Below are 23,731 nucleotides of genomic sequence, written 5' to 3' on the forward strand. Positions count from 1 at the left end.
AAAAAACCAAGGGAAGGAAGGAGATGGGGGAAAGAGGAACATGTTTAGACGCAACATACATCAGCTAAAAAGCTTGTTAAAAACAGTTGTGGAAAGGGGTAGGGGAAGGTTTTGTCTAAAAAGAGATTATTACCTGTAGATGTTAAATGTTGAGAAATAGCCTAAACTTTTTTTAGACTGTATAATTTCATGCTGGAGCTTACAGTAATTCCAAATGAAAGTGTTTGTTGCTATTGAGTATACATATAACACTCACACATCCAACATAGCAGGAGATGTCTTTTTTTAACTTTCTCTCATATGCTCATTTTCCAGAGGCACATTTTGAAAGAAGAAAGTATCAGACATGCAATTACTCCCCACTCCACTTTACCATCATCTGAAGTTCAACAGTCCCTTCAAAATGTTAAGAAGCATGCAGTCTGACACAAAATGGTTAACTTCCCACACAATATGCAGTAGTTACGAACCTGAATGTAAATTCTGCATTTATATTCAGGTGTGGAATATAACACACAGACACAAACACACATTTAACCAATGTAATATGCCAGATACACTAAACAAATTACAGTTTCTTATTTCAGACTACTCGCTTTTAATCATGGTTCAGTGCAAATTTAAAATACACACAATCCCTGCCAGATTAAATTGTCTGCACTGTATAGGTATTTACAAATATAATTGGTGCTGGAAATTATGTTGCTAAGTGGGGCAGTCATTAAGTGAGTTGCACCTAATGTATGACCTTTTTGTTGTGGTTGTTAAGTGAACCCCTGTGGTCATTAAATGAATGCAGCGTCCCCCATTGGTTCGCTTGTCAGAAGCCAGCTAGGAAGGCAGCAAGTGGTGATCACGTGACCTCAGGACGTAAATACATATTGGTTGCCAAACACCGCAACTGGGATGCTGTGGCAATTGTAAGTGCAAAGACTGATCATTAAATCACTTTTTTCAGGACCATCATAACTTTCAACAGTTATTAAACAAATAATCATAAACTGAAGATTACCTGTAAACAGCTGCTCATGAAAAGCTGCATTTTGTGTAAAATAGACTTACTCAGTTCCTACTGCTTTAGCCTTTTTTAGATACTACTGAATCGCCAAATGAGTAGGGAAGCCCTATTTTCAAATCTTTAAATAAAGGCTGGGAGAGAGAATTCAATAACAACGGAATAGCTCTCCTCTCCTGTTTTAACAAATTAAGATTAAATTTCCCCTTTCTGATTACAATCCATCTCTCCCCCCACCACCCGCCCACTCTAGAATTCCAAGAACAGTAAAGTGAGCAGCTATGCACAAAAGCAATTGCATGCAGTAGCAATTAGCCATATTTATTTACCTATTTCTATTTTTAACTATCGAATGTTATGCCCAATAGTGCATGCAAAGCTTATCAATAAATGTACCTTTTTGAGATTCGTGCAACTGTACTTTTTCCTGGTGATCCCAGCCAAGTGCACATTTATCCTGTCTGTCAGTCTGTATGCCAAACTTTCCACCAAAACCTTTCGTATAGTCTGTGTAAAGGAAACATTACAAGATGTTATTTGGATCTGATCGTTGCCTAGGAAGTCATTTTAAGTGTTTTTTTTCTTGGTTTTTAACCCAAAAGAAAATAGCAAGACATCCAAAACCTTTGGACCAGTCAGTAATTCTCAGCCCAGCCCACCTCACAAGATAGTTGTTATTGTTGTGGGGAAAATAGAGGAGTGGGAAGGAGTACTATATATATTTGCTACCTTGAGTAAAGTAATAAAAGTGGGACAAAACTCAAATAAATAAATATATGGATAATATCTAGAAACAAGAGAGGAACAAAGAAAATGCTAAAAAAAAACCTAATATGCCAATGTTGTAATCCTAATCATTCATTGGATTCAGACTTAAATATTGAATGTGCACGCCTAGCAATTTTGCAATTTCAGTCTACAATGTTGCCTTTGAAAGGCTTATCAATAATAATCAACCCTCTTTTGTTTTCCAACCAAATAATGGTGGACAAGGTTATTAATACATGTAAAATAACAAAAGCCCACACATTCAAAGTATAATTAAAGCATATTTGCAAAGTAATTGTTTGGTTTACATATAAAGCTAAGCCATATGTACAGTAGCTTGGCACGAATAGGATGAGTGAATGGAATAAATGAATAAACCATTGGATGTTTTAGAAAGAAAACTATAACCTGAAACTACGGTCCATTAATAGCCTAATAACTTGAATCAAAATTGAACATAATATGCAAGCACAGGCACTTTGTTTGCTTGTGATTTCCTGGCTCAGCTGGCTTTTTGTGTCCTGTTCAAGTCTGTCCAATTACAGAAGTTCAAGGCAGATACAGATAAAAAAGGAGAGATACCAAACCCCACCACCCCACCCCCAAGAATTATCTCAACAAACCATGGTGATTTTGCAAGACTGACTCTGGCTTATTTAACAAACTCTGGCTTAGTAGGATGTCTAAATGCAGTTAATTGTTTAATTTAAATCAGTAATCCATAAAAGCATTTTCTTGTAAATCAAAGCAACCAAACTTGTTAGTGGCTGCTGTTTATGCTGGATGTCAAAGACCAGCAGGTATTTGCTACATCAAATTATGAAATATATTGTCTCACTTTTTCTTCTAGATAGTAAAACATCAGTCTGAACTATGCATAATAAATGAAGGCTCTGATCCATCATGAAGTTAGCTGAAAAGTTCTGTTTTAGCCTTATTTTTATTATCCTACAAGCCTTATTGAAGAAACTGACTAGATTTTATTGTTCCAAGTAATTTTGGAGACTTTTTTTTAATGGAGAGTCAGATTATAGTAACAAACAATCTCTTAAAATACATTTTTATGACAGAAAAAAGGAAGGAAAGGATTTTCATAAAATAGTTTGTATATTTAAGACTTGAAAGCAGGGGTGAAATGCTACCGGTTCGCTCTGGTTTGAGCGAACCGGTAGGGATAAAAACTACCTGTTCGGGTGAACCGGTAGTAAAAAAATGCTTTAAAAAGGAAAAAAATCTTCCCACGATCACAGCTGTGCCGCTCGTCGAAACCTTTTTTTCCCCTTTTTTAAAGCATTTTTTTACTACTTATTCACCTGAACCGGTAGCAAAAACTACTTTAAAAAAGCAAACAAAAGGTTCCGATGATCGCGCAGCACAGTTGTGATCGTCGGAACCTTTTTTTTTACTTTTTTAAAGCATTTTTTTACTACTGGTTCAGGCGAATAGGTAGTAAAAATGCTTTAAAAAGTTTTTTTTTAAATGTTGGCCACATCCACCCAGTCACATGACACACACCCCTCCCCACCAAGCCACAGAACCGGTAGCAAAAAAAAAATTGCATTTCATCACTGCTTGAAAGCCTTGGTTCATGCAGATATATTACAATTTCAGGTTTAAAGAAGGTCAAGTCATAAACAATTTCATGGAATAAAATAAAGTAAAAACCTTTCTGCGATTCATGTTTTTCAGTTTTGCCCTGGTATTCAAAGCCAACAGCACTTTTATCCACTTTCTCTTTGTCCACACCATATTTACCACCAAAACCTTTAGAATAATCTGGAGATGGGAGTAAAAAAAACAGTCATTCATAATAGTACAAACTAAAGACATTGGACTTTTTATCATTTATTCGGTTCACTTTTACTGACTTTTGGCATGGATAAAAAAAATTACCATAATCATTTAGCCAAAGGTTATTTTTAATGGAAAGAGTTGTGGGTTCAGCTGAGTCATCAAGAGATGAGACTCTGAGGGTCAGTTGGAGGAAGATGAGCTAGAACAAGTTCATTTTAAAGACGGATTAACCCAGAATTTGGTTTCCCTTAACTATGGCTAACGATGCTTTCAATGCACATGCAGTAAAACTAGAAGAGCTAAGCAGGGGTTTTGAACATGTTTTTGTAAACTGTGAATATGGTCTTGTAAACTGGCTGTCACATAAGGAAGGGAGTGATGTGCCTAGAATCAGTTCTATGCCAGAGGTAAGTCAACAATACATGTTCCAAGTGAACCTTTGTAGTTAAGTACAAAGAAGTAAGCAACTATTCTATGATTTGAAACCTGTTCCACTATAGCAGAGAGGTTTTGTCATTCCTTCCAATAAGTTTGCAAAAAGACTATCCATTTCTGGCAGCAAGCTCCAGTGATATTGCTTGAGAAGTATCAGAATTCTGAACAAGGTATAGCATTTTTTGGGGGGTGGGGGTGGGAATGCTATTTGGAAAAAAATAATTACCATTGTGCCCAAGTGGAAATGGGGAGATCTGTGCTTAAGCCTACCCTCAGTCATATAAATTGTCTGAGTGACTTCAGGAAAGTCACTATCGTTCAACCCAAACTGCCTCACAGGATTTAAGTTATTTAAGTGGTCTTAAGATATGTTTCTTGGAAGTTTGCCTTTAAAAATGTTTTAAGAACCATGCAGAAAATACATGAATGCATATGACCTACCAATTCAGCTTAATTCAAAACTAATGTAACAATTATAAAGCAATGAAAATCATTTTGGGCAGAAAAATTGAGAACCAGACTTCAATAAATGCATACTCTCAATGCCTTGGAGACAACTGCCTAAAGGGAATGCAGTAAACCATATGCCACAATCTATGTTGTATAAAATGTACTTTGAATCACAACTTCTCCATACACAAGAACAGAAAGTGAAAGAAATGATTGCAAAAATTATTCAAATTCCTAAAAATTATTCAAATTCCTATCAAACTCCCACTTTTTTGACAGAAATGCAGACAAAATTTGGAAGGAAGCAGAAAACTAATACAGTATAGGAAGACCTTACTTCATTTAGAGAAGAGAGGATTAGAAACTTCAACTCTGCCTTTTTTTCAGTGCAAATCTGAACATGTGTCCTTAGACATCAAATCTCACTGGATTCAATGAATTTTTTTAATGACTCAATGCTCTTCTAGAATAAAGATGAAATTTGAAAGTATTTTTCGCATTATAAGATGCACTGGACCAAGCTAAGACACACATTAGCTTTAGAGGAGGAAAACAAGGGGAAAAAAATCTGCCTCTGCCTCCCAGCATCCATCTGGTATTCATCTGGCTAGCGTCCTAACAGCAAACCGCCTGGTCAGCTTCAGCACGTTATCTCAGCCCCAACACGTGGCTCGTCAGGGCTCCGCTCCATTGCGCCCACCACCGGTCAACTGAGCTGAGCTGCTGCTGCCAGGTAACACTGAAGCCTTCGCTGCTAAGCAGCTGATTGGCGGTTGGATCAGCCTCCTGGAATACCACCAATCAGCTGTTCTAGGCAGCGGGGATTGCCACCGCCTATCACTGCTTAGAACAGCTGATTGGCAGTATTCCGGGAGATTAATTCAACCACCAATCAGCTGCTCGGCAGCAAAGACTCCAGCGTTCCCCAGCAGCGGCTCTAACCCCCCGCCACAATATTCACTCTATAAGATGCAGACATTTCCACCCACTTTTTTGTGGGGGAAAAGTGTGTCTTATAGTGCGAAAAATACGGTACTTCCTGTAGAGGCAGAACATGGATATTTTTAACTCTAACTGTATAACATTTTCTCATTTGACTCTTCCAGTAAATTCTGTTATAGATAGCACCCACAACAGTGTTAATTACCATTATTTTTGTCAAACAAAAGCAGAATACACTAGAAAGGGGTATCCCTAAACCCACTAGATGGGATTATTTCTCAAGCTAGGGTTACATCAGGGCTAAATCCAATGATACGTTGTTAGAGTAAAATGGACTGTGGGGGTGGTTATGTTTGCGCATACATACACACTGAACTCCCTGTATTTTAATATCTTCTATTCCATAAGCATCCACACAGGCAGAAAACATAGAACTAGAAATATTCTACACATCAACTAACTTCTCAGAAATGAAGTGATAATGAAGCTATAAAAACAAGAAGAATTCTTGCAGTCTTGTAAAGAGAAGGAATTATTTAGGACCTTGCTATGATATTGTCTTAACAACAAACCTTTCTGGGATTCATGTTTCTCTGTTTTTCCTTGGTAATCAAATCCCATGGCACTCTTGTCTACTCTGTCAGCCTGCACACCGTACTTCCCACCAAATCCACTTGAGTAGTCTGAGAAGAGAGCAAAATACACCATGTATCAGAAATTACTGTAGGAGCAGCAGCACAAAAGAATGGGTATCACTGCTGATAAACTACAGTTATGATCAAGTTCACTGATAAATGCTCCCCATACCCCATTGAATCCCATTATTTGATAGCACCACTATGTACTATTGGCAAACTGTCCTAGAATTTGGAGACTCTCCAAAGGGAATTTAGGATGCCTTCAGAATTTCTGCCAGTATTAAAGGTCTTTACATTTGTGTCAGCAATCTGGATTATGACCTACATTACTAATAACAAACTCTTAACAAGTCACACAATTTCTGCTATTTTATCACTTCCTGCCTTAGTGCTCTACTTTTCAAAATGAGGGAAGCAGTGATTTATGATGTTAAGTATCACTGTCATCAATTCAAATATTAATTCCAAAAGGATATCATTCAGGAATGCTTACTTTTCTTAGCCATGTAACTGCTGTTGCTCTATCACTCTATAGGCTCACACATTAAGCATTCATATAAGTGTTATCAATGAATCAGAATTGAGCTGGAAGGGACCTTGGAGGTTTTCTAGTCCAACCCGCTGCTCAAGCAGGAGACCCTACACCACTTCAGAGGTGTCTGCCAGTCTTTTCTTAAAAACCTCAAGTAATGAAGCACCTACAATTTCTGAAGGCAAGCTGTTCCACTGGTTAACTATCCTCACTGTTCCTTGATTCCAGGTTATTACGCTAAAAACTGGGATGTGCTTAACTAGGCTTTATTAATACCTGCAGCAATTAACTGGTAAGAGAGAAATTAATGATAAAGTATCTTATTCAGTGTTGTGGTAAATTTTTATTCTACCTGTGGATTGATTATGTACGTGTATTTAAGTAAAATAACCCCAAAGCAGATTTTGTCAAATCTTTTACATGCTTTGAACAGATTATTTCTCAGTGTAAATTACCTTTCTGAGAAGCATGTTTCTCTGTTTTTCCTTGGTATTCAAATCCCACAGCAGACTGCAAAGAAAAATAATGCAACAAAAAGTTCTCATTTATAAAAGTTAGAACTGTCATCTTTTCAGGAGCTAGCTATATTTTGGGGCAATCTTGCACAATAGTTGAGCGCCCCCCACCCCCTATTTTCAAATGGGCCCAGCATTTACCTGAGTTTTCTGCCATTTTTACACCATCATATTACTGTAGCTGAGATGAGAGGATGCTGTTTGGGACCCCAATCCATGCCCTGGCACTTATAGGCCCTGTTGCCAACTCCAGTTCCCCAAGCCATTTTAATAGCTACCAATCAGTGTTTCTAATCAATATGTAAGCACTAAAATGATTTATGAAAAAGACTTTCATAAATTCTGTCAGGATATCAGAATCCCTGTTTAAGTATAACACATGTTACAAATTTAAATCTTCTAATACAAGTCCCCACCCCACCCCAAATTTCACTATACTATAGAGGGGATTCTGATCATGGTGGGATGTAGATATAATGGAGAAATAGCAATTGCACTTAGATTTATATACCGCTTCATAGATCTTTACAGCCCTCTCTAAGCGGTTTACAGAGTCAGCATATAGCCCCCAACAATCTGGGTCCTCATTTTACCGACCTCAGAATGATGGAAGGCTGAGTTAACCGTGATCCTGGTCAGATTCGATCTGCCAAACTGCTGGCAGCCAGTGATCAGCAGAAGTAGCCTGCAGTACTGCACTCTAACCACTGCGGCTCACAAATAAATAAAACAAACAAAATACTTATACATTCTTGGTTCAGCTTGCAATACAACTATCACAAGTCTTTCATATACAATTCAGTATATTTTATAATCGTGCTTTAAGAGGATTAGTTGGTAAATTTCTCGCTGCTCTCTTTCCTTTATTTTGTTCAAACATAAACACTAGGAACTGGAATAAAGTATCAGAATAATTTTTCAGAAAGGGAACTGCTGTAAAAGCTATTCAAGCAAAGCTGGAAAACATGCAACATAAAGAAATATAACAGCCCACAAGGACTCAGTGCACAATGCTAAAAGCACAGAAGGTCTGTTACCTGGTCAACCCTGTCAACTTGTACACCAAACTTGCCACCAAATCCTTTAACTGAATCCACCTGGGAGCAATGCTTAGAAAGCTTGGATTGATATTCATGACCAACAGCTGACTGAAAGGGGAAAAAAGACAGCCTTTATTAAGTTATTTATAATAACTGGACTTGAACCGTCATTCTAAACTAGCCTTAGCCATGTATTACTGGTGCACATGAATGTGTTGCAGCAGGCTGAAACCTTCCTTTCAATTTCACTCAAATGAAATGTTTCGGGCATCTGGCAGCTGCACACTGAACATAGCTGTTTATAAAGAAACCCTAACAAGCGATACTCTACTCAGATGATCGGGACAGCAGGCAGTCTGCCATCCAGACCACATGCTGGCCATACACAAATTAGGAGTTTTGTTAACTATCTCAGTGCCTACATTTCGGGTTCATTAATCCCTTCGTACCAGGACTTGATCTAAGCACTTTAAATATTCCTCCTTTTTCCCACAAGGAAAATAGGTATGTAAATGCACATTTGAAATGACTACAAGTAAGACACTGTCAAGGAGCTGCATTTTCTATTATTACTGATCGTAAGTTTTTTTTTGCTACAGATCACATTACTTTCCTACTATGGAAGTTTTACTGCCTTTATAATATGCAGCTGAAAGAAACTGTAGCAAAGCAGCATATTAACATAATAAATAACAGCAATAACTAGTCTCCTTTACCTACAATGCTCTCCAGGTTTTAGAGTCAACATTTAAACTGGCTCAAATAACAAAGCAGTTTGAGCATTTGTTCGTTTAGCAATTTCTAGGCCACACCACACAATAATAATTCAGAGTTAACTTTGCAATAAAAAAAATACCGTATTAAAAAAGGAGCAGACACCTGGAATGTGCAAATCCAAACAACATTCATTCCATCTCCTTTCTTACAGGAGTCTGATCACACACTAATCCAAAGCCAGGTTTTTGTAATTTGTTTAAAGTTGGATAGGGTGGAGGATCTTCAAATCTCCACCTACCAGCTCAGATTAGCTAAAGATGATGGAGGCTGGGAGAAAGGAGTATTTCTTAATTGTCATTAACATCACCAAAGGTGATGTTACCTTTGGTGCCAAAAGGTGTCAAATTTGCTGGCACATTGTTTTACCAATGAACAGCTGGGAAACTGCAAATGCAGCCAGCTGATTATGCCATCTATGAACGCTCATATTTGCAGAAAGCCACACCACACCCACTTCATTTCCTAAAGTCTCTATCAAACTTTTAACAACTTCCTACACATTTGGCCTGCATATTCCTGTTGCTATGGGGCAGAAAAAGAGACAAAGCAAGGCTAACTATATATACTATTTCTTATGATGCAGCAACTTTTGAAACATATGTTCTATGATTTCCCATCTTTATTTTTAAATACAACAAAATATATAAACTATGCAAATGAGTGCCCTTCAGCTATGTCAAAATTATCTCACAGAATTCTCAACCACTATGGCCATTTTTGGAATTACAATCCCAGCATAGCTGGAGAAGACTGCATTTGACTTAGATACAATGACATTACATCTTACCTGACTGGGATCAATATGCATATCAGATTAAAAACAGACAGGCATTTTCAAACTTCATGCTAAGAAATACAGCCTATTTCATCAACTCCATGCATTTTTACTTTGATGCTTCCTCAAATTTCACATTCAGAATTAATTTTGGATTCTTTTTTCTCCAATACCATGATGAAGCAAGAGTAAATGTTCAGTGAGTATTATTTTCCCATCTGTTTCACAATTTTCTTTCTTAAATTAATATTAAGTAGCAGTAGTATAATTATTAAGGAGATAATCAGTGACCATTCAGTGCAGGCCACAAGGTATGGCCAAAGGTATGTTCTGCTATGCACAGAATCCAATTTGGAAACATCCAAGTATTAAACTTTTTAAATTTTTTATTTTAAATCTCTTGGGAGGTAGCATGCTTCAGCCTTTTGCAACTTCTATTATTTAATTTAAATAAAACCTTATTTAAAACATTATACAGAATTCTAAACTTCCAGCAGATATATTTGATCACTATATCCTCCTGGGAAAACTACCCAAGAGCATTGTGTTCCAGTTATTCCATTCACTTGACTTGAATAACTTGAATTGAATGGTGAGTCTGTTTCTGCTTGAATTCATGCAGAATTTTATCTCCAATAATTTTAATAGCATATCATGGGCAATCTCACAAAGTATCTGGCATAGTGAGAGTGATCAGTCATGGCACATGCATGTGTTTATCAGAGAACTAGCTGATAGAAGTAGCTTCTTACAGCTTGGTCTGATTTGGGAGGTTAAAATGGCCTGCTGAGATAGCTGAGTTCACTCATCGCCTTTAGCAAAAACCAAAATGTATTTTACTTTAGTATAATGTATAAATTAAGTCTTAATGCTCTGCATTTTTTCTCTCTGTGTGTATGTTTCTCTCTTTCAGTCATTTTTTTATTTTTTTATTTATTTTTATATGCCGCCCTTCTCTGGAGACTCAGGCTACCTCCTAACAACTTCCTGGACAAGTCCCTACAGTTTTCTTGGCAAAATTTTCAGAAGTGATTTGTCATAGCCTTCTTCTTCCTAGAGATGAGCATGAGTGACTGGCCCAAAGTCACCCAGTTGCCTTTGTGCTCAAGGCAGGACTAGAACTCATGTCTGTTTCTAGCTTGGTGCCTTAATCCCTTCACCAAACTGGTTCTCATCTTTTTGTTGTTGAATTCTATTATTTATGTATTGTCCCCAGTCATGTCATAAACTGTTATAGAAAACAGTATAAATTGGCATGAAAAAACAGCAACGGGGCTTTGGGCCAGTCACTCTCTCTGAGCCCAACTCACCTCACAAGATTGTTGTTGTGGGAAAAATAGGAGGAGGAAGGAGTATTGGTATATTCACTCCCTTGGGGTATATATGAAAAAAAATGGTGGGATAAAAATCTATATGAAAAAAGCAAAAATACACAAAATGAATTTCCAAGGCCTTCATTTCTTAAAAACTTGTTTGAGGAGAATGCATTAAATCAAAACAAAAATCATTATAGCATTTACTCAAAAGCTGTGTTTACATTATGACACTAAGCTACAATGCCCCATTTTCATTTAAGGCGGATTCACTTCTTACAGTTCAGCGTTTTAATGCAAACAAGATTATAATGGTTTTATTAAATGAGTCATAGCTTTAAAAGGCAGAGTGAACTCTGTACTGCAAAAGGTTCCCAGGAATCTGCAAAAATAAGCATGAGAAGAAACAAATACGTTCCCCTTCCCAATATTTAATGATAATCTTGAGATGGCTAGATTGTCAAGTTAAGTTGGGTCAACTTTCTCTATCAAGATCTGAATGAAAAGAAACCACAGGTAGTAGGTCTCAAAATGTCGGACAATAACTGAATTCAACATATCCAATCCCTAAGAGATTCCTTGAAATTTACTTTGTCCATGCGGTCCTGTTCCACACCAAACTTTCCTCCATAGCCATGGGAAGCTTGGGGTCCTGATTCAAGCTCTTTCTCCTTGAGGGATCGGTGCTCTTGAAATACATTTTCTCGAAGTTGATGAATGCTTTGGAAGGGAAGCAAACAAATAGTATCATAAGAATAATCCTAATTCTCATATCCAAAACACACAATTATCTGGTCTCTTATATTTATCCTATATGCTCCCAGAAATCCATGGGGCTCTGAAGAAAGCAAGCACAAATAGTTGCCACCTCACAACCCGAAGGAAAATGTAACTGGGTATAGCTTTGCCTTATTCTGACATCCCATTGCTGGTTACAATAATTGAACAATCCATAAAGGAAAAGCAATAATGATAATATATCATAGGAAAAGTAATATTTCATAGCTTAATTGAAACTTACATTCTTTAAGTAGACTTGATTTTATTGAGATTTCTCCTATCTCTAATTTTATTGTGTTTCTCTTAGATTTTTTTTCAGTTTTGTTTTTAAACTATAATTCAACCTTTAAATCATCGTGCTTGAACATGAATTTAAATCATTCATGTGCAAGCAGGATGATTTAAAGGTTGACACATGACACAATTCTAGATATATTAAACTGAAATATGTAAATGAGACCTCTGTTCTACTATTCATACCAAATAAATCTAATAATAAATTACTTTCTTTGCAGACTCATCACATTTGTCAATGAGGACACAGATGCTAAGAAAAGGATTTCAAGCCATTGATTTTTAAAAATCCACAAGCATTTTTGTTTTCTTCCAACTCCCAAGAATATGAAATGCAGCTATATTATTCCCAGGAATTTTTCTGAAGTAGAATAGAGATACTATGACAGTTAAAACATTTTAAAGACTGTGTTTCTCATATATTGTTAGAATCAGGTAACTGCTACAATTTTTTTTTCCAAAATATGTTTTGAAGTAAGTACAGTGGGAAAACAGGTTTATTAACCTGTCATATTCCTGAACTTTATGGAGAAACAATTATGAATCCTTTCATAATTTTTAGGCTGATATTCAAAAGTGGTTAATTACTTGAAAACACCTTTAACTTTTAGTTACATTGATCTTCAATTCTTCCTCTAGAGAAGTGTTTACTAACCATGACCACTTCCAGATGTGCTGACTCAAACTTCCAGAATTCTCATCAATGGCTCTGCTGATGGCAGCATTTTGGGATTTGAAGTCTGCACACCTGAAAATGGCTAATTTTCTCTATCTAAGAAACTTTAAGATGAGTTAAGATGGACTTAACTTAAGATAAAATGGACTACGGCTCCCAGAATTCCCAGACACACATCTTAAAATTGCTGAGGTTAAGAAACACTGCTCTGGACCACTGCAATTCAGACATTCCTGAGGTAATGTACCAATATTTTGGGGCTGGATTTATTTCCAAAAAAACCCTGCAAGATCACCTGGGGAACAGATGTGCTGGCATCACTCAGAAGAACCAAAGATTCTATAGCTCCCAAGAAAGTTTTATTTCTGGAGTGGATTATTTTGCACAGCCTTCATGAAAGTGCTTTTTCTCTCACCCAAGAAGAGCTCACAACTCAGTAATAATTGTAACAATGACAGTATAAATAGGATAATTATAATAACAGTTGAGCAAGATCTATGGCAAATATAGGCACAGGCTGTCCTAATGTTCATGTAATTGAGTTCAGTCATTAACCATCTGTCATGAATAGATTTCAGGACATGTATTTCTTCCGTAGATAAAGCAAGTTTTCCGTCAGGACTTATTCCAAAGCTAAGTCATGACAGTACTGACTTTTCCTGTACTTACTGCTAATTCTATACTCAACAATTCTTGGCCATCATCAAGCCCAAATTCAAAGGTCTAAGCTCTAGAGCACTACTGCTCTAGAACAGTACTCCCTAACCAGATCTTTGAAATGCACTGGGGCTGCCACTCCACAAACTCATAGTCGTCCTTGCCCACAAATTGTTCTAGAAATTATACCTAAAACTACCACTGGAAATCAGCAAAATATCACAGTATATATATATATATATTTTAAAATCATTTTACTTGATATGTTCCTGGTGACCAGATCCTTGGACAGTTTTAGCACCCCAGCGCTGTTCTTTTTCACTTACATCATTCTGTAAAGTACATTGAAAAAGAGGTTTTATTACAACAGTTGAACCCAGGTTTTAAGCAAGCTCTATCATTCTATTTCCCTGCCACTACTGAATTTGGTCAGTACATTAGACCAAGGACTTCATGTTGTGAATACACCCATATTTAAGGAAACCTAAAGCAGAATTCCCACATCCTTAGACACACACAGATATCCTCCCAACAGTTCTTAAATTCTGAGTTAATAAGCTCATTCGATTTTCCCACTTTCAATTGTAAAAGTGGATTTTTAAAGATAATTCTTAAATTTAGTTCAAAATTGTACCACAAAGTCAGGATCTGTCTCCCAATCATCAGCACCATCATCCTGGCTCAGACTGATGCTGTGGCCTGCCGATGCTTTCCACATCTGTAATATCAGAACATGCATGAATAATATTAAAAAAAGGTCCAAGGTTTGTTTTTTTAAAATCACCCATTTACCACCATACAAAATGGCTTTCCGTTCCACAGAATCACAATGTATTTCAGTGATTAGATGCAGCCAATAATGTTAGCTCTGATAGATTTAACTGATGCCAAAAATTATTGCAAGAAAATTCTCAGACTAATTTTGGAAGGATGAAATAATTTCCTCTAGATATTATTTAACTTCTAAGCATAATTCCTGCCAGCACTTCAAGGAACATCAATATTTGTGGAATTCCCTCATTTTTTAAAAAGCACATTGTGAATATAAAAAGTTATTTATCTGAAGAAACACTTTATAGGCCTTCTTGTTTAGCTAATTCACTTCTGAATATTTACTGCTGGACAACTTTTCATTGCTACCATTACAGGTCTAAAAAAAAGTGATTAGGTCAGATATTCTGCATATTTTATACTAACAAACTTCCACTATAACAGAAGCTATCATGCTATTAAGCAAAGCTTTAAAAAGGACACTATTACAATGTTTCTACTCAAAAATAACTGAAGATGCACCAAAATCCCATAAAGTTGATTTATGACATTAAAATATTATCTCACAAATATAATCAACCAAAATAAGGTTGTGGCCTTTCCTGTAGTTACCCAAGAGAAAATCCCAGTGAATTCTCTGCAGTTTATTTCAACAACAACAAAAATGTAGGATTGTTACAGCAAATTAAAATGTAACCTTCAGAGATCCAACCCAAAATCAGAGGTGCTGAACTGTAGCAAGTATTTTCAGCTTCTCTTCCATTCTAGGCTTCAGTTTCATACTGAAGAAAGGCTGAAGGTTTTACTCCAACAATAGCTCTTCCAATGTTCCACACCAGATGTGGTTAGCAGTGCAAACGCTTACATTTCCTTTACTGTACCCTTTGTTTTTCCAGCTAATTTCTTTCCAACTACTGTACAGTAGGCTGGACAGAGCTTATCCATGTTATACAAGTCACCAGTGACATAGCAATTTGGGGAAGGGGGGGGCGCAGAATGGAAAGCTCAGTCAACTCAAGAGCTGCTACTATTACTCTGACTAATACTAGACCAACAATCAAGTAGTAAATATCCCAATCAAGGAACTATCAACTTAGACAATCAAACAGTAAACAACAGCCTAATCAAGGAACTACCAAGAGGAACACAGCACTGACAGGGCAGATCACTGAACCAAGCTCAGAAATCACCGAGAACTCCACAAATAAAGGAGAATAGCACTGTGATTTGTAGTTATATTTGGGGAAAGAGATAAATAGCATAGGCAAATTAATTCAAGTTATCTAGCAGTTATAATTCCTAACTGATCTGTAATATAAGAAAAGTCACTGTATTTCTCCAGGAATCCCCATATTTAAGGAAAATATTCCAAGAGAAATTTAATCTTTCTCATTAAACTCACTTTCATAATGGACAGTGTGACATGTTACTGCAGGCATTACAGGAAATCTCTCCTGTATCATTCCGAGTTAATCATTTGAGTCTGAGGTATGCACTGATTGTATGGATAAGCTGCAACTGGTTCTGTGCTTTTAAAGCAGCCTGCCATGCAAACTGAAGCAGATAAAACTAAATATACTGACCTAAATTACTTAAGAAAATTTCCCCAAATCTAGGCAGTGTGAACATTTCAGAAGTAAAGCAGTCTTAATTCACTACAATTAACCCAAATGTGTGCCTAATTTAATTCAGGGAGGGTAACGGTTAACAGTGTGGAACTGAAATCAGGGATTCTATGTTCAACCACAGAAGCTCACTGGGTAATATTAGACCAGCTACTACTCTGTCTTAAACCAACCCACTTCAGAGGGATCATGAAAGGGAAGAACAGGAGCCTGCCCTACACTGTTATGAGCCTCAGCTCCTAAACGAAAATTCAGATACAAATTGAACAAAAAATTGGGTTGTCCAAGCTCAAAACCTTTGCTGTCCCCTCATTCTCTCTTACAAACACCTTCTCTCAGTACCTTCCCTTTTCAGTGTGGCCAGTGTTTCCAACAATCCAAACTGTCCAAAACTGTCAGGTAGAAATAACTAGGCACATTTGTTAAATTCAAAGCACAGAAGAGTTTATTATTGCTACCTACACAAAAGAATCTAGCCAACCAACAATCAGTTAAATTAATGCTAGATGGGGGTCAATAGAATTCAAGAGAGGCTGGACTTGGGTCTCTTGTTGGCAACACCACAAAGACTCCAAACCGATGACACATTTAATAAAAAGAAGGACTGGGGGCGACATGATAGGAATGTTTCAATATCGAAGAGACTGCCATAAAGCCCCTCTCCAAAGCCCCTGAGGGCAGAAGCAGCAGCAATGGATGAAAACTAATCAGGACACAACCGACCTAGAACTAAGGAGAAATTTCCTGACAGAACAATTAATCAGTGGAATTACTTGCCTTCAGAAATTGTGGGTGCTCCAACACTGGAGGTTTTTAAAAAGAGATTGGACAATCATTTGTTTGAAATGGTATAGGCCGGTTTCCTGCTTGCACAGGGTGTTGGATTAGAAGACTTCCAAGGTCCCTTCCAAGTCTGTTATTCTGTTTTTCTATTAACCCAGGGCCTTCTAGCTCAGCCTGCTTTTCTCCTACAAAAACGTACATTTCACAATCTCATTTCTGATCATAGTTTTGAAATGTAGTTTGCCTTTTATACAGTAATTGTTTAGCAAGAATGTGATATCGTCTTCAAAACTGAAAAACAGAGTAGCACCAGGGCAAATACAAGGAATGTACATTGCTGCAGGACTTTTGTAAATTCATTTTGGTCATGAGTCAGTGTGGAGAAAGCAAATGGCAAATCAAGAAAACATACATGAAGGTCACAACCCTCAATAGTCTCTAGGTACAATTCCTGCTAGAAGAATAGAAAGGAATGATGGGAGGAAAGAACTGTTAAAAGCAGCTAAGAATACTAGGCAGTGTATCCTAAATGAAACAGAAATTTGAGTTCAATTTTTGCAGATACGTACTTTGCACTAAAAACCCTAAAAGACCAAGATTACTTTGATCTTGAAAAGAGATTAATGTACACTTTGCACTAAAATCCTAAGAAACCAAGATTAATATTATTTTGATCTTGAAAATAAACCAATGTATAAATAATTAAATTAACATGGCATAGATATTTAAAGGCTGGCTAATGTACTGCTATACTGTTCTCAGACTGGATGAATCAAATATCTCCTTGCCAGTAGCCCATGAGTAAGATTTTGTATGACTTACTGAATCACAAGCAATGAATATTCCATCCCAAAAAATTCCATTCCAATCCCATTCCAAAAATCAGTTCTGGTACCAAATCTACTTCTGCATTTATGTCCACAGAAGCAACAAAACATCCACAGCATCGGCTGGCCTCCATGATTTACCAGCAGATTTCTTGCAATTTTTTTTGTGTGTGTGTGAATACATACAGAGAGGCCTTACTTAAAATCACAAAGGAGCATCTTGGCTCCCAGTAAAATCCTCTCCTAATTTTCTAAAATGGCACAACAGATAAATAATACCTTGAAAACACGTGTCCTTTCAGGACCTTTTAAGTTGTCCTAATAAAATAATTGCCCCTACTTAGAACTTGGATCCTTTTTAAAACCGGTTTTACTTTCCAGAGGGGGGGAAAAAAAGAGTTCAACAATTTCCAGCTTTTAAAAGGGTGTCCTGCCTAACTGTGCTTCCAAAGGGATTATTTTTTTTTTTAGGAAGGAAGCCAACCCATTCCCCTACCCGCAGATCCAGCCAGGGAAGCATTAGTCACGCGCCTGCAGACCCGGACCCGCTTCTCCTGCCATACCCACCCTACCACCTCGCGCTGAGCAAAGACCGCGAAAGGGGAACCGTCCTCTCCTCCTTTCTGCATTCAAGAAGCAAAGGAAGGAGGTGGCGAGGAGCGAGCCAGGAATCGGCCGGATCGCATCCTCCCGACCGGGCAAGGGGCTGGAGGGGTGGGGGGAGAAGAAGGGTTCGACTCCCCCTTTTATTATTTTTTTTTGGATCATCGGCCTCGCCGCCGGAGAACAAAGAGCCCTCGAAGCAAAGAAAGCCAGGCAGCCGCCAGGATGCCAATTGGTGCCCATGGGGAGTCTGCAGAAGCCAAAAATCGCAGGGGCGGCCACCTTGGGCTCTGCATCAGCGCCGCCTCTGCCCAGATTCTGATCGCGGAGTCGCAACCGAGATCCACGCCAGAATTACTTCGCCAGGCCGGCCTGATTTCTTTCCCCTGCCCGGGTTTTTTTTTTTTCTTTCCTTTTCTTTTTTTTCCCACCCCTCTTCCTTTCCCTTTTATTCTTTTCTTTCAAAGCGCACCAATCTCGGCCGCGCCATCCATCCCGCCGGGCGAAGAGAAAGCCGCTATAAGAAAGAGCCGGCCGGTCCACGTTGCCCTCTTTTCCTCTCCCCCACCCCCAGGAGGGAACCGAGGAGCCCCCGGCAAAGACCCGGGTTCCTGTCACTTACTTTGCGGCCAGCCCACTTCCCCACTACCCAGGCGCCTTCCTTGCCGACGCTCCTCGTCTCAGCCTGCTGGCCCTTCCGAGCTCTGCCGAGCACTGCAATTTCCGCCTCTCCCAAGATCCCGTTTCCTGTTTTTCAGCATGGCGCGTCATCAGGTGGGAGATGGCCGCAGCCACCCGTCGGGGCTCGGCTTCTTCAGGGTGGGCTTGCGGGAGGCGAAAAGACCTCCGCATCCCTCCGTGTCCTTTTAAAAAAACAAAAACAAAAAGGATGCCGGGGTTCTTCGGCGCGCCTTGCTTTCTCTGCCTGCAACGCTGGCTGAACGGAGCGTCTGGTTCGCCCTCCCGCGCAATTTAAACAAGGCTTTGCCTGGAAAGAAGCAGCGCGCCTGCGCCCCCCGAATTAATAATTATAAACGGCACGCGGGGGTGGGGGTCGACTGGCTTCGACTTCCGACGATCCTTGCGACTCTTCCACCGGCTGGTCTCCTTCAAAGGGCATCTTCCACACACACCCTAAGGCGCACCTCCGGCCGGAGAGTTTGAGCGCCCATCTGGGCAACCTCGTGCAGGACCTTTGCGAATGACTAACACTGTTGCCCAGACGCCCAAAAGTTTTGTAGTCCCAACTCTTTCAAAGTAGCTGCCCCGCCCCGCAAACCTAGAAGGGTCAAAAAATTGTTCCTTCAACTGATCTCCCAACCTTCAACACCGGGTTGGCTTGGCGGAGCACGCGCGCTGCCCTAACCCGGGCGGGGATTGCGCGCGTGTGTCCTTAGGGAGGCATGCAAAGCATGAGCTGAGGAGGGGGCTGGACTGGAGGGAAGAGAAGCGGGGTCGTCCCCGCCAGTAGCGGCTTCTTGCCGGCGCGTTTCTGTCTATCCGCAGGCGCAGAGGCTCGGGAAGCTCCGTCTTGAGGAAGAAGGTCAGCAGGATAAGGCCGAAGCGGGAGAGCCACTACTTTGGCCGGTGCCTTTGCTAGCGAATCTCCCGCTTTCCGCGCCAAGTTTCTGGAAGAGCGGAGCGCCGTGATGGATTATGCCGAGCATGCGCAGAAATGTTTCTGATTTTTGGAGAGGGGGTGGGCGTCGTCTTTTTAGATAAATATAATTTTGATTTAAAAGTAACCCGCATTCATCTCACATTTAAAAAAAGAAAAACGGTGTTTGAAATTGTGCCTTGACAATGATTTTTTTTTTTAATATTAGAAAATTAATTAAGGGGCGCCGTGCTCCCCAATTGGAAGTCGCTGATATTAAAGAAAACCATGAATAAAATGGTTAGACTTGCCAAATGTTAATTTAATTAGCCTAAATTTACAGCATTAAGCAATTAGGACTCAAAAAACATGATTTCAGCAAAAAAAAAAAAAAATAGGCAAAAAATTCCAAAAAAGTAATCTGATTTATCATTTTTATAAATCACTCAAGGCAGTGCATATCCCTAAAACTCATTCTTTCTCTTATTTTACCCACAACCCCATACGTTGAGGTGGGCTGAGGAAGAGTGATATATAATATAATGTATTGTATATATTTATCACATTTATATAGCTGCCTATCAAGTGTGACTCTGGGCTGCTCAAAACAACTAAAAATATAAAAATATAAACACAACATACAACTATACTTAAACCACCGTTAAAAATTAAATAAAACATAAAACATATACTAAATTATAAATTTAAATATTCCTAAATATATAGATAGTCCTTGACTTACATCCATTCATTTAACAATGATTCAAAGTTACAACAGCCTCAGAAAAAGTGACTTACAACCTGTACTCACTCTTAGAAGTGTTGCACCACCCTCATGGTTAAAAGTAAAGGTTTCTCCTGTCCTGTCGTGTCTGTAGGGTCAGTGCTCATCTCCGTTTCTTAGCCTAGTGTGCCAGTGTTGTCTGAAGACATTTCCCTGGTCATGTGGCCAGCATGACTATATGCTGAGGTGCATGGAATGCTGTTACTTTCCCACAGAAGCGGTACCTATTTATCTAATTGCATGTACATGCTTTCAAATTGCTAAGTGGGCAGGAGCTGGGCAAGTAATGGGAGCTCATCCCATCGTGCAGCACTCGGGTCTCGAACTGTCAGCTTTTCGCTGACAAGCTTGTCATCTTTAAGCCTTTCATGGTTGTGTGACATTTACAACTGGTTGCAGCAATGATGGTGATGTGCAACCTTTTTTACTAATCCGCATAGTGACCACCTGAAATACAGTCACATAATTAGGTCCAACTTGACCTCAACAACTTATGCAGAAATTCTAGCCCCCATTGTGGTTGTAAGTAAAGTTCTACTTGTAAAGCACATACTACAAAGCAATACTGATGAGAAAAATCAGAATATAAAAATCCTAGAATATAAAACTTTTTTCTAACAATGCAAATTCCATAATCCTTTATGAATATTTACACAATTATTCTAAGCGCTAACAATCCCACAGATCTTTATAAAGCCTTACAATTGTTATTTACTCAGAATTTCAGGAAGAGGCAGTATACAAATTCTAGAAAAGTGCTTCTTCATATTTCAGCTGTAGCCAATACTATCTGGGGAATTCTGGGAGGTGAAATTAGAGTAACAGAATAACAGAGTTGGAAGGGACCTTGGAGATCTTCTAGTCAAGCAGGTCTTCTAGTTCAAGCAGGAAACCCTGTACCATTTCAGATAAAGGGTTGTCCAATCTCTTCTTAAAAACCTCCAGTGTTAGAGCACCCACAACTTCTGGAGGAAAATCATTCCACTGTCAGGAAATTTATGACAGAACAATTAATCACTGGAACAACTTGCCTTCAGAAGTCCCATCCATTTTAAAATTGCTGAAGTTGAGAAACTGCTGTAGCATCCCTCCCCCCTTTCTTCCTTCTTCCATCGTCCACAGTTCTTTTGGGCATCACTGACAGAGGTATCTCCAAGCCCATGGCTGAGATGAGAGATCAGTCTCTGCCTTTCATTCTTACCAAGTTGTGTAAAGCAATTAATCCTGATAAGGTATTATTCACTAGGAGTCAATAATACTGACTCAAAGCCACAAATATACATGTATAACATGGAAATTGGGATAGCTGAAGGATGAACTTGTGAGGCACGCAAATCAAACAATGGTCAGATAAGAGGTGGTTTCTTCCACAGAAGAATAGAAACATGACAAACTAGAGACCTTTCCTAGTTTCTTAGACTTTAAAAGTGAGTGGAGAGATCTGTACTTTCAGACTTCAGACTATATTCTGTTAATTTTACAATAAAAGAGAGCTAGTACTTCTGGGTGTGCTTCTTGTCTGGATGACCTCACAAGGTTGACAATGAGAAGAGTTATTTTTGGTCTACCTCACACCTTTAGATTGTTTCTTGCTCCCACCAATATACTACAGGAGCATAAACGTAGTGCTTGGTCCATATGATTCAGAAGCTGCCTATGATCTGAGACTAACTGAACTGTTGCCACTTGCTAGAAACACAAGGTGATTGGAAAATGCCCACCACCTAAGAGGGTGGTCTGGCATGACACAAACACTCTTTGAAAGGTCTGTGATGTTGCATATGAGGGTTCCCACCCTCAGATGATGAGCCATGGTATGTTCCTCATTATGAGCATTCAGCTTCTAGGAGCATGTGACATCATGGTCAGGCATGAAATTTCCAACTACTTTTCTACTTGTGTCGATACAGTTGCCGTCAATTTTTTAAAAGTTTTTTATTTTTATTTTTTATCAACATATTCAAATGTACACTCCTTTGTCCATCATTAATCATTATTCATTCATCTTATTAACTTCCATTTGCTAATTAGTTGTTCGAGTCTGCTCTTCTACCATCTCCTTCCTTTAATACCTTTCCTTTTCTTCTTCCCTTCTCTCGTCTTTCTACTTTCCTCAATCCTCCTCTCCTTCCCTTTTCTTCCTCTCCTCTTTCCTCTCTCCTTTCTCCCTTTCTTACCCCTCTCTTCCTCTTTCCCCTTCTTTCTTCCCCTCCTTTTCCCGTTCTTCTCTTCTCACCTCCCAACTCTTCTCCTTCCCCCTCTCTACTCCTCTCCCCTTTTCCACTCCCTTGTTGCTTTCTTTTTCAATTCAATCTGAGATGATATTCGAGCAGCCCCGATTTCTATTCACATACATCTTTTCAAATTTCTTTTTTACTTTATAATTATCTCTCTTCTTACATTCCTGTACATTATTAATCAATCCATGTGTCATCTGGGTATAACATTTTTGTGCCCTCATCTTCATAATTTATCATTTCTTAATACATACATTTGTCTTTCCTTTTTCATTTAATTTTAATATACTTTTATATAATATATAATTTTATATAATATAATTTTAATCATCCCAAAGTTCTTATCTTTACCATGTTTATTGTCTATACTCATTTTCTATCCATTGATAAAATTTTCCCCATGTTATAATTCTCCGACTCTTCTTTCCCTTTAATTGCCAATGTCAACCTATTCATTTCTGCAAATTCCAATATTTTCTTAATTACCTCTCCCTTTGTAGGAATTTTTTCTGCTTTCCAATTTTGTGCAAATACAATTTTCGCCGCCGTTATTACATGTATTATCAAATGTCTAAACAGTTGCCATCAATTTGCTACTAAGCTACATGGATTAATATAAGGGTTTGCTAGCAGAATAAGGGCCCCAAGGTATAGTGTCCTACATGCTGTAGGAAGTTCTCCTAGACTCATTTTTACCCTTCCCCCGCCCCACATCCATTGCTGCCTGCCTAATGAGTCAGACAGTGTAGCATGGCCAGTATTCTTGCGGTGTGAAGACTCATGTCTCCACTGTGCAAGGCACCATTAACTCCCAAACTGCCAACTTATAACACAGTAGTTATGTGTTGCTGCCAAAGACATCAGTAACAAAAGTTGATGAGGTTAGCAGCTATCTATATCAGGTTTGTATTAGTAGGAACTGATTTAGACTGTAAGCACTCTAACTTCTGATGCAGCATATATTTTGTGGCTAGAAATCTAACTTGAAGCCCAACAATATTAAAAGTAGCAGACGTTGCTGAATTGCATGCCCATATACCAGAACAAATGAACTGTAGTGATTAGCATAGTGTGTAAATCCAGAATTCTATCTATGAAGGACA

At 38.6% G+C, this 23,731-nt stretch overlaps 1 protein-coding gene across 4 annotated transcripts in view; it reads right to left on the minus strand.

Annotated features, from left to right (window-relative positions):
• CTTN (cortactin) overlaps positions 1 to 19,683 on the minus strand; it is a 34,220-nt gene extending 14,537 nt beyond the window's left edge. Inside the window, exons 1-10 of one of the 4 annotated variants that reach the window (XM_087877457.1) lie at positions 18,633 to 19,645; positions 16,575 to 16,765; positions 14,036 to 14,119; positions 13,660 to 13,733; positions 11,585 to 11,714; positions 8,127 to 8,237; positions 7,030 to 7,084; positions 5,977 to 6,087; positions 3,449 to 3,559; positions 1,412 to 1,522 (exon numbers count right to left, since the gene is read on the minus strand). In XM_087877457.1, the coding sequence (XP_087733583.1) occupies positions 1,412 to 1,522; positions 3,449 to 3,559; positions 5,977 to 6,087; positions 7,030 to 7,084; positions 8,127 to 8,237; positions 11,585 to 11,714; positions 13,660 to 13,733; positions 14,036 to 14,119 (787 nt within the window). In that variant the 5' untranslated portion in view covers positions 16,575 to 16,765; positions 18,633 to 19,645. Of the gene's footprint in view, positions 1 to 1,411; positions 1,523 to 3,448; positions 3,560 to 5,976; positions 6,088 to 7,029; positions 7,085 to 8,126; positions 8,238 to 11,584; positions 11,715 to 13,659; positions 13,734 to 14,035; positions 14,120 to 16,574; positions 16,766 to 18,632 lie in introns of all 4 variants that reach the window. The other 3 variants (XM_034417318.3, XM_034417319.3, XM_034417317.3) reach the window with 3 other exon arrangements.
• Between the last annotated feature and the right edge of the window lie 4,048 nt (positions 19,684 to 23,731).

The sequence above is a fragment of the Pantherophis guttatus genome, chromosome 1 (genome assembly GCF_059756535.1).
Source record: "Pantherophis guttatus breed Tessera chromosome 1, ASM5975653v1, whole genome shotgun sequence".
Taxonomy (NCBI): domain Eukaryota; kingdom Metazoa; phylum Chordata; class Lepidosauria; order Squamata; family Colubridae; genus Pantherophis; species Pantherophis guttatus.